Source organism: Stenella coeruleoalba (genome assembly GCF_951394435.1).
Source record: "Stenella coeruleoalba genome assembly, chromosome: 3".
Lineage (NCBI taxonomy): Eukaryota > Metazoa > Chordata > Mammalia > Artiodactyla > Delphinidae > Stenella > Stenella coeruleoalba.
Window position 1 is genome coordinate 169,236,835 of NC_137148.1, and position 11,781 is coordinate 169,248,615.

At 51.0% G+C, this 11,781-nt stretch overlaps 1 protein-coding gene across 1 annotated transcript; it reads left to right on the forward strand.

The window, feature by feature from the left end:
• Positions 1-3,793: 3,793 nt before the first annotated feature.
• On the forward strand, positions 3,794-10,190 carry SLC25A41 (solute carrier family 25 member 41; the record flags this gene model as incomplete). The annotated part of the gene is given in 12 exon segments (XM_079917601.1): positions 3,794-3,875; positions 3,878-3,975; positions 4,211-4,366; positions 4,816-4,887; positions 4,889-4,987; positions 5,181-5,228; positions 5,232-5,288; positions 8,425-8,586; positions 8,813-8,905; positions 8,908-8,968; positions 10,017-10,108; positions 10,110-10,190. Coding segments are annotated over 12 exon segments (1,101 nt in total).
• Between the last annotated feature and the right edge of the window lie 1,591 nt (positions 10,191-11,781).

Consider the following 11,781-nt stretch of genomic DNA (forward strand, 5'->3'; position numbering starts at 1 on the left):
TGGATGTTAGACCCATCACTCCAATTTCTGCCTGTCTTCACGTGATCAAACTTTTTCCTATGTGGACTGTGAGAGTCATTCTCTAAGATGTCCCCCTATGATCTTTGACTCTTGGTGTTCACATTCTTGTGTAATCTCCTCTGTCATTGTACCAAGGCAGGTCTGTATGACCAAGGGAACACAGCAGAAGTGATGGTATATTACTTCCAGAATTAGGTTATAAAAGACATTGAGGGCTTCCCTGGTGGCGCAGTGGTTGAGAGTCCGCCTGCCGATGCAGGGTACACGGGTTCGTGCCCCGGTCCAGGAAGATCCCACACGCTGTGGAGCGGCTAGGCCCGTGAGCCATGGCCGCTGAGCCTCCGCATCCGGAGCCTGTGCTCCGCAATGGGAGAGGCCACAAGAGTGAGAGGCCCACGTACCGCAAAAAAAAAAAGAAAAGAAAAGAAAAGAAAGACATTGAAGCTACCATCTTGTTCATGTTTTAAGCTGCTATGTTTGGGGAGGGGGGTGATTTGTTATGCAGCAGTAGCTAACTGATACATATACACATATATAGATATGATTTTTCACACACCCAGATAAGGGATCAAGGCTTGCTAACTATTTTGTATTTTTACTTCCTTTGAATTAATGATCAATGCCCAGAAGTGGGATTTCTGGGTCAAAGGATATGACTATCTCAGGGTCATGTCACTGGAAAAATTGTATGCAATATACACAGCCACCAACAAGGAATTAGCATTACCAGTTTTAATGCGGCCATGCCAGCACTGAGTAGTACCACTTCATTTTATTTAATTGTGCCTGTTAACATTCATTTTCTTGTCCACACTCTTTTTTTTCTTCCAGTTTTGTTGAGATATAATTGACATACAGCACTGTAAAAGTTTAAGGTGTACCACATAATGATTTGATTTACACGCATAATGAAGTGATTATCACAATAAGTTTAGTGAATATATCCATCATCTCATATTAAAAATTATCTCATTAAAAATTAAAGAAATAGAAAAAAATGTTTCTTGAGAACTCAGGATTTACTCTCTTTCATATATAGCATACAGCTGTGTTAACTCTATTTATCATGTGTACATTACATCCTTCATACTTATTTATCTTATAATTGGAAGTTTGTACCTTTTGACCACGTTCATCCAATTCCCACTCTTCCCACCCCCTGCCTCTGGTAACGAGGAATCCGATCTCTTTTTCTATGCATTTGTTTGTTTTTGCAGTGTAATTGACCTAAACATTATGTTAGTTGCTGTTATACATTGTCCACATTCTTTTAAACCGTTACACTGTGTTTGGGATTTGGGAAGCTCTGCTGACATGCAGTGTGACATCAGACAGGCTGCTTTCCCCTTTCTAAGCCTCCGTTTCCCCACCCACACTTTAAAGATGTCCACTGACATCTTTAAAGGGAAAAGAACTTACATTTATTAAGCAAGTACTATGTACCCTCACTCTGTGCTAAGCCCCCCTTAATGTATATACGTGCTGAACACTTACTTTATGCCAGCTCCAGTTCTAGACATGGGATGCAGAAGTGAATGAAACAAACAAAGATCTCTGCTCTCATAGACCCTATATTCCAGTGGGGAGAGATGAAGAAGTAACACAAGTGAGTGAATATGTAGCAGTGTAGATAGTAAAAGTGTTACAGAGAAAAACAAAGAAGGGAAGGGGGATGAGAAATACTGCAGGGCTGAGTTTAAATTTTAAGTAGGGTGGTCAGAGAAGGCGTCAGGGAGAAGGTGATGCCTGAAGAAAGATTTAAAGATGGTTTAAAAAAAAAAAAGATTTGGGAATTCCCTGGTGGTCCAGTGGTTAGGACTTGGTGCTTTCACTGCCATGGCCTGGGTTCCATCCCTTGTTGGGGAACTAAGATCCCACAATTCACGCAGCATGGCCAAAAATAAAAAAAGGAGTCGTGGGGATGTCTAGGGAAACAGCATGCAAGACAGAGTAAACAGCCAGTGTAAAGGTCCTGGGGTAGTACCATGCCTGGGTGTGTTGGAGGAACAACAAGGAGGCCCATGAGGCCAGCGTGAGTGACGGGGAGAGAAGGAGGAGGTGAGGACAGAGAGAGGACAGGGCAGGTCCTGCAGGGCCTTCTGGGCCAAGGGGAGAACTGGGGCTTTTACCCACGGGAGGTGGAGCCTACAGGGCTGTGGGCAGAGAAGGGCGGGACCGGACTCAGGTGCTCACAGGCGCCCTCTGATGGCTGCTGAGGGGAGGACAGACTGTGAAGGGCGAGGGCAGGAGCTGGGGGAACTTGGGTGATGGCCACTGCACTGGTCCTTGTGAGCGACGATGGGGCTGGACCAAGGTGGTGGCCACGTACATGGTAAGAAGCAGCCAAATTCTGGATGTACTTTGAAGGTTAAGCCCACAGGATTTAGTGACAGACTGTGTGTAAGAGAGGAAGGGAGGAATCAAGGACGACCTCAAGGGTTTTGATCAAACAACTTTGAGGATGGAAATGCTCCCAACAAAGACTCTCATTGGATCCTATGACAACGCTATTTGGTAGAGTTACTCATTACTTCCAATTTCCAGCTGGGGAAACTGAAGCTCAGAGAAGTAAAGCAGGTACCCCGGGACTTCCCTGGTGGCGCAGTGGTTAAGAATCCGCCTGCCAATGCGGGGAACACGGGTTCGAGCCCTGGTCCAGGAAGATCCCACATGCCACGGAGCAACTAAGCCCGTGCGCCACAACTACTGAGCCTGCGCTCTAGAGCCCGCGAGCCACAACTACTGAAGCCTGCGCGCCCTAGAGCCCGTGCTCCGCAACAAGAGAAGCCGCCGCAATGAGAAGCCCGCGCACCGCAACGAAGAGTAGCCCCCGCTCCCCACAACTAGAGAAAGTCCGCGCGCAGCAACAAAGATCCAACGGAGCCAAAGATAAATAAATAAATAAATAAAAGAAGATGATTCTTTACAAAAAAGAAAAAAAAGCAGGTACCCCAAGGTCACACAGCAAGAAGTGTCTGAGATAGGATTCAAACTCAGGTCCATCTGACTCCAAACCTATGCCTGTCTTACTTCGGGGACTAACTGTGTCTCTCTCTCCCAGAGCTCCAGAGTCTTCCCATTCTCCCCCACTTCCACCTCCTCTTGCCATGACAACAATACATAGTTTGTTAGTTTCCTATGGCTGTTGTAACAAAGGACCACAAACTTGGTGGCTTAAAATATTATCGTGGAGGTCAGAAGCCTGACATGGATCTCACTGGGCTACAATCTAGCTGTCACCAGGCCTGGCTCCTTCTGGAAGCTCCAGGGGAGAATCTGCTAACTGGTCTTTTCCAGCTTCTAAAGGCCACCTGCATTCCATGGCTCGTGGCCCCCTCCTCCATCCTCAAAGCCAGCAGTGGCCAGTGGAATCTTTCTCACAACCAGTCCCTCTAACACTGATGGTTCTGCCTCCCTCTTCCCTGTTGAAGGACTCGTGAGATTACATTGAGCCCCTGTGGTTAATTCAGAACAACCTTTCCATCTCCCCATCAGCTGATTAGGAACCTGAATTCTATCTGCAAATTTAATCCACCCCCTCCCCCTTGCCATGTAACGTAACACGTTCACATGTTTAGAGGGGTTGGGATGTGGACCTTTCGTGGGCGGGGAGACACTCACTCCGTCTCATATGCAGTGAGCTCACAAGGGCCTTTGTAACCTCATCATCCCCTGGGACCCAAATTTACAAGGCGTCCCTCCCACATGGTTGCTGGATGGGCAAATTTCTCACCAGGGATTTGAACCTAAGTGTCCTGACCCTCCAGCTGCCATGGAAGCCCAACCTGAGGAAGGTCAGAAGGCTTGCTCGAGGGTCCAGACCCTGTTTAAGAGGGTCAAGTCCTTACTCACCAAAACCCACCCCCCTCCTTGAACCTGGGCTGTACCCATGTATATGGGTACGTCTTTGGGCACGTGCCTGAAAGCAAACTGGAGCATCTCCCAACACAGCAGCGGAGTTTGGGCACCATGGGCCTCCCAGAACCTCCAGCCAGGACTGCAGGGGGAGAAGGCTATGCTGCCCACACCCCTGCATGGCCCGCTCCTCTCCCAGCAGACCTGGATGGAATGCCACCTTGAAGCAGTGGGGACCGGGTAGGCCTTGGACTGGGAGGGGGTTCTGGAGATGTGTCTGGGGAAGGAGCTCCAGCCTGGCTGAGTAGGGGTGGGAGCCGGGTCTGTCCTGCAGGTGCTGGACACTGGACAGCAGCTGATGGTCCCCATGGCTATCGTGGAGGTAGATAATGAGGGAGCCTTGTGGAAGTTTCTCCTCTCGGGAGCCATGGCTGGGGCGGTGTCTCACCCGGGCACGGCCCCTCTGGACTGTGCCAAGGTGTACATGCAGGTGCATGGGGAACATGGCGCTGGAGCTGCTGGGATGGGGATGGGTGGAAGTGGAGCTGATGGAGTTCAGGATGGGGGTGAGGGTGTAACCGGAAACAGGTACCAGGTTGGGGTGGGGACAGGGGTTGGAGTTGAGAGGATGGTACCAGGGACAAGGATGGGGTGGGGATCAGAGAACTGGGGATGGGGTCTTTGAAGACAAAATAGGACTGGAGAGGAGGAGAAGATGAGGGATGACATGGGAATGTGAGTAGGTGTTGGGTTTGGGTCTGGGTCGTTTTAGAGAATTCTACAACTAGTGAAGGAAGGCATTGAAGAAGGAATGGGGATGGGAGGGGGTAGGTTTGGAGCTGGGCAGCTGGAGACAGGAGAGGTTGAGCTCCAGGCTGGGATGGGGATGGAGATGGGGTGGAGGTTTCCTCAGAGGGCCAGGGACCTCCGTATCCCCAGGTCTACTCCTCCAAGACAAATTTCATGAATTTGCTGGGAGGTATACGGAGCATGGTCCAGGAGGTGGGGTGGGCGTGGGGGTGCGGGTGTCTCCTTGCTATGGAGGGGCAATGGTATCAACGTACTCAAGATCGCCCCGGAGTATGCCATCGAGTTCTCTGTCTTTGAACAGGTGGGGGGATGGTCTGCTTTTCCCAGCCCCACCCTCAAGCCCTCACCTCTCCTGTACCCACGACCCCCAAAGCCCAGATCCTTATCCAAGACATATGATGTTCATCCTCCGGGTCCCAGACCTCTTCCCCTGGATGAGTTTCAGGAAGGAAGGAAGGTTAGTTATTCTCTCATTTTCCTCTCTCCTGTCCCAGTGTAAGAATTACTTCTGCGGAGTGCATGAGTCCCCACCCTTTCAGGAATGACTCCTTGCCAGCTCCCTGGCTGTGGCCACTTCCCAGATGCTCATCGACCCCATGGAGGTAAGAGAATATCTGCCCCGTAGAAGATGAAACATGATGAGGTGGTAGCTGCTTCCTCCTCCCCCTCCCCCTCCCCCTCCCCCTCTTCTTCCTCTCCTTCATGTAAGATATGTATCAAACTTGTATTCCAGATGGCTACCTGGTGACCTCAACACTCTTTACTGAATGGGTCCTCTCCTTTCCCCCAGCAATGACCCAACACGCCACCACTGTAATTTACTAAATTGGGTAAATTACCTATATTTGTATATATTTGGGTTTATTTCTGACCTTTCTCTTCTTGTCGCTCTGGGGTCTCTTCATGCACTACTATCTTTTTTTTTTTTTTTAATGACTAGACTTTATTTTGTAGCACAGTTTTAGGTTTACAGAAAAATTGAGCAGAAAGTACAGAGTGTTCCCATATACCTCCCGCACGTACACAGTTTCCGCTCTCATTAACATCTTGCATTTCGGTGGTACTTTGGTTACAATTGATGAGCCAATATTGATACATTATTATTAACCAAAGCCCAGAGTTGACATCAGGGTTCACCCTTTATGTTGTACTTGCTATGGGTTTTGACAAGTAGCCACCATAATAGCATCACACGGAATAATTTCACGGCTGTAAAAAGTCTCTGTACTACACCTATTAACCCCTCCCTCCTTCCCCCAGTCCTTGGGGACCACTGATCATGTTACTGTCTATGCAGGTGTTTTTGTTTTTGTTTTTGTTTTTTTTTGCGGTACACAGGCCTCTCACTGTTGTGGCCTCTCCCGTTGCGGAGCACAGGCTCCGGACGCGCAGGCTCAGCGGCCACGGCTCACAGGCCCAGCCGCTCCACGGCATGCGGGATCCTCCCGGACCGGGGCACGAACCCGTGTCCCCTGCATCGGCAGGCGGACTCTCAACCACTGTGCCACCAGGGAAGCCCTGTCTATGCAGTTTTGCCCCACCATTTTTTCTTTTTTTTGGCTGCACCACGTGGCATGTGGGATCTTAGTTCCCCGACCAGGGATTGAACCCGCACCCACGGCACTGGAAGCGTGGAGTCTTAACCACTGGACCACAAGGGAAGTCCCAGCCCCGTGTTTAATTTTTGAGACTTGATATTATGTCTTATTATTTTCCATCCCTTCTCTTCTTTATCAGTTTTCCAAGCTATTCTCTGTTGAGTTTTTCCATTCAAACTTCAGAAGCAATGCACCTCATTCAGAACACAAAATCACCTACTGGTATTTGTGTTTTACTGGCATGATGTTCAATTCATAGTTGAGTTTAGAGATTATTGCCATCCATATGATATCGGTTCTACATATCCGAGAACATTTCCATTTGTTCAAGTCTCCTTTTTTGCCCTTTAATGGTCTTCTAAAGTTTTCTCCACATAATTCTTGCCCTTGTCTGGTTGTTTCTTTCTGTGTTTTTTTTTTTTTTTTTTTTTTGGCTGCTTTGGGTCTTCATTGCTGAGCATGGGCTTTCTCTAGTTGCGGCGAGAGGGGGCTACTCTTTGTTGCGGTGCACGGGCTTCTCACCGTCTTCTCGTTACGGAGCATGGGCTCTAGGCATGTGGGCTTCAGTAGTTGTGGTGTGCAGGCTCAGTAGTTGTGATGCACGGGCTTAGTTGCTCCGCAGCATGTGGGATCTTCCTGGACCAGGGATCGAACCCGTGTCCCCTGCACTGGCAGGCGGATTCTTAACCACTGCGCCACCAGGGAAGTCCCCATTCTTTTTTATATATATATTCTTTTCCATTATGGTTTATCACAGGACGTTGAATATAGTGCCCTGTGCTATATACAGCAGGACCTTACCGTTTATCCATTCTGTATACAATAGTTTGCATCTGTGAAGCGTTTTTGTTTTTGATTGTTGCATAAGAAATTACTGCACTCAGTAGCTTAAAATGATACAGATTTATTATCTCATTGTTTCTGTGGGTCACGTCTGGGCACTGGCTAATCGGGTCCTCTGCTCAGGGTTTGATCAGGTGGAAATCAAGGTGTCAATTGGGCTACCAATGAACCCATCTGAGGCTTGCGGTCCTGTGCGAAACTCCCTGGTTGTTGGCGGGATTCATTTTCTTATGATTGTAGGACCGAGGTCCTCAGCTCCTGGAGGCCACCCACTGTTTCCTGCCATGTGATCCTCTCCGTAACAGTTTGCTTGTTTGAGACCAACCTGAGGGAATTCCCTGATGGTCCAGTGGTTAGAACTCTGCACTTTCACTGCCAAGGGCCAGGTTTGATCCCTGGAACTAAGATCCCGCAAGCTGTGGCACGGCATAAAAAAAAAAGACAAGACACAACCCAAGAGTGTTTCTGATGCTTCCAATCTCTCTGACGCCTTCTGTCTCTGGCAATAGACTCTCTTTTAAAGGGCTCTCCTGATTGGGTCAGGCCCACCCAGGACGATTTCTCTTGATTAACTTAACTGGTTAGGGGCTTTATTACATCTGCAAAATCCCTTCAGCTTTGTCATATCATGTAACCTGGCGGAGGGGAGTGACAGCCCATCACATTCACAGGTCTCTAGGCATGCGGGCTTCAGTAGCTCAAGGGCAGGAGGGAGGGCATTAAATAGATGATGCTATCAGGGGGATGGAAATCTTGGGGACCACCTTAGAATTTTGCCTACCACACTCGGTGTGCTGTCTTTTGCACAATTGTAGAGCTGCCAATATTTTGATATTGGGGCACTTCATAAAAATTCCAGTAACTGGCTTCTTTCAGAAAATTGGCAGATCTGGCTACCTGGGGTCCACACTTGCATGGCACTACAGTTGGCTGGCGTTAGGGCAGAGCTGCGGCAGACCCCACCCGGCTCACACCTCTTCCCTCACCCTTTTTTTTTTTTTTTTTTTTAATTTTTTGGCCACACCACGCGGCCTGCGGGATCTTAGTTCCCCGACCAGGGATCGAACCCACGTCCCCTGCTGTGGAAGTGCGGAAGCTTAACCACCGGACCGCCAGGGAAGTCCCTTCCTCACTCTCTTGGGCTGAGAGCACATACAGGCCGAGGCATCTGTGTTTGAAACTCAGCTGTGTGCGTTCCTGAGCAGTTTCCTCCTGTGTAGGTGGGGACAGTGGCCATGGTTGGGGGTCACTGAGAGGATTAGATCAAACAAGCCACCTCACTCCTCATCCTCCCCAGGTGCTGAAGACATGGCTGACCCTGTGCCAGACTGGCCAGTACAAGGGGCTGCTGGACTACGCCAGGCATATCGCGGAGCAGGAGGGCACCCGCGTCCTTTACTGCGGCTACCTGATGCTTGGCATAATTCCCTACGCCTGCACCGACCTGGCTGTCTACGAGGTGTGGGTCCCGCAGAGGGGGGTGTCAGGGGCGGCGTGAACCCAGGCCTGTAAAGAGCTTCCTCCTGGCCTTTTCTTCTTCTTCTTTTTTTTTTTTTTTGGCCACGTAGCATGTGGGATCTTAGTTCCCCGACCAGGGATTGAACCCGTGCCCCTGCAGTGGAAGTATAGGGTCCTAACCACTGGCCCACCAGGGAAGTCCCTCTTCTGTCCTTTTTCTCTTGTAGATGCTCAGGTGCCTCTGGCTGAAATCAGGCAGGGACATGGAGGACTCCAGTGGCCTGGTCAGTCTGTCGTCCGTGACACTGTCCACAACTTGTGGCCAGATGGCCAGATGGCCAGTTACCCACTGACTTCGGTGCGCACCAGGATGCAAGCCCAAGGTCAGCCTGGCCCTAGAGGCGACCTCGCATGCCCCTCCCCACCTTGCCTCTGCTCTCTGAACTTTCTCATCCCCGCCCCAAACTGACTCCTAAACTCTCCATATCTGATCCTGGCCACCTCTGCTGACCCCTGAATCCACCAAAACTCACACTCACCCCCAAATCTGATCTCAGCCCTTCAATTAACCCTGCACATCACTAAAACGAAAATCCAGGGCTTCCCTGGTGGCGTAGTGGTTGGGAGTCCGCCTGCCGATGCAGGGGACACGTGTTCGTGCCCCGGTCTGGGAGGATCCCACATGCCACGGTGCGGCTGGGCCCATGAGCCATGGCCGCTGAGCCTGCGCGTCCGGAGCCTGTGCTCTGCGGCGGGAGAGGCCACAGCAGTGAGAGGCCCGCGTACCGCAAAAACAAAACAAAACAAAAAAAAAACCGAACATCCAGCTCCCAAATGACTCCCACAAACCTCCTTGAATCTGACTCAGGCCCCCATACTGACCTCAAGACATGTACTCCCCAAATGACCTCCCAACTTCTCCACATCGGACCCAGCCCTCAATTGACTCCAGAAGTCAAACCGTTTCTAAATTTGCCAAATCTGACTCTGAGACATGCCCAAACTCATAACCACCTGCTGCACTATCCTGGGAACTCCCCAAATGTGACCACTCCCCAAATGTGACCACCCCCCAAAGGGGCTCTCAAACCCCTAAACAAATCCTCAAACATCCAAACAGGTCCTTAGCCCAGCACCCTGATCTTGCAAATGTCCCCAAACTATCCCTTAGCACAATCCCCAAATCTCTAGCAGATCTTAGAAATTGGAATGTTTTCTAAGATGTTCCCTACAACAATCCTGAAAATTCCTGCCCCTCACTCTCCCCAAACTGACCAATTTCCTCTAAAAGTCTTCCAAACTTCTTTCCAACTGACACCCAGACCCCTTGCTCCTGGCTTCACTGACCCCCCCAACTCTCCAGACCGCGCCCCCCTCCAGAATGCCCAGTCATCTCTGGCCCAGGCTCTGAGTTTGCCTCTGTCCCCGCAGACACCGTGGAGGGTTCGAACCTCACCATGTGTGAAGTCTTCCGGCAGATCCTGGCCCAGCAGGGCTGCCCGGGGCTGTACCGAGGTATGACCCCCCACGTTACTGAAGGTGTTGCCAGCAGGTGGCATCAGCTACGTGGTGTATGAAGCCATGAAGAAGACCCTGGGCGTTTAAGCAGTGAACTAGGCATACCCTGGACAGAAATGGACAGGAGGATCCAGTGTCCCCTGGCCCCAAAGAACCCCTCCAGGCTTGGGACCCAGGGTGGTTTTTGTCAGAAGCAGGCTGGGGGCCTGGGTCAGAAGATTCCTGGAGGGACTTGCCTGGTGGCTCAGAGTTTAAGAATCCACCTGCCAGTGCAGGGGACATGGGTTCAATCCCTGGTCCAGGAAGATCCCACATGCCATGGAGCAACTAAGCCCATGTGCCACAACTACTGAGCCTGTGCTCTAGAACCCGCGAGCCACAACTACTGAGCCCGTGTGCCACCTACTGAAGCCCGCGTGCCTAGAGCCCGTGCTCTGCAACAAGAGAAGCCACCGCAATGAGAAGCCCGTGCACCACAACGAAGAGTAGCCCCCGCTCACTGCAACTAGAGAAAGCCTGTGTGCAGCAACAAAGACCCAACGCAGCCAAAAATAATAATAAATTAAATAAATAACTTAAAAAAAAAAAGATTCCTGGAGCCTCCTCTCCAGGGTGCAGCCTGGGACTAGATTGGACTCCAGTCTGACTCGCTGTGACTTGTCCTTGTTCCAGGGCAAAAGGGTGAATGTGGAGACAACCAGGAATAAAGTGATGATTTCTGTTGGACGTGTCTGGGATACCCGGGTCCAGGAGGGCAACTGGGGATCTGTTATACCTGGGTCCAAGAGAGGAGCTGGTTATCTGGAATCTCTGGGTCTAGGACAGAACTAGGACTCCCTGGGTCCAGCAAGAAAGCTAGGGACCTGGAATCCTTGGTTCCAGGAAGTGAGCTAGGGACCTGGAATCCTGGGTCTAGGATAAGAGCTGGGGACCCGGTATACCTGGGTCCAGTGGGTAAGCTGGGAACCTGGAATACCCTGGGTCTAAGAAGGAGCTGGGTATCTGGATCCCTGGGTCCTGGAGCAGGGATGGGTACCTTGAGCCCCTCAGTCCTGAATGGGAATTGGAAGCCTGGAAGAAGCCTAGGTCTAGGAGAGAAAATGAGGGCCTAGGATCAGAGCTTGGAGCTCGGATCCAAAGACCGTATGTGAAGCGGATGTGGGGTGTGGAATTAAGAGGCTGGGATCCCTCGGTCCTGGGAGGAAACCAAAGGCCCTAGACCCTTGAGTTCGGGAGGAGAGCTGGTTCCGTGAGTGCTGGAAGAGAAGTGGGGGCTCTAGATCCCTGGGTGGAGAGAAGAGAGGGGGTACAGTGGATCCCTCGATTTCCTCTTGCTTTGGGGCCACCCCACCCCCGGAAGCACCCGTCTCCAAGGCCTCAAGCAGGCCACGTGCATGGCCTACCCAGCCAGGTTCCTGGGGCGCTAACCCAGACGTCAGGCCTGAATTCCGGCAGCCGGTCGCCAATGCCCACGTCGCCTGCCATTCACTCCGGCTACGGCTAATCCCCTCCCGCCGTCTGGTGGCCGGCTCCGCCCCAATGCAGCTGCGCTTCCACTGGCTCCCACCAAAACGAAGCACCTTTATTTCCTTCATTGCCATTTGTCCGGGGAGGTGTCAGTCACCTTGCGCCCGCCCCCGCCACTCAACCATTGGCTTAGAAGACAGGACTAGAAAAG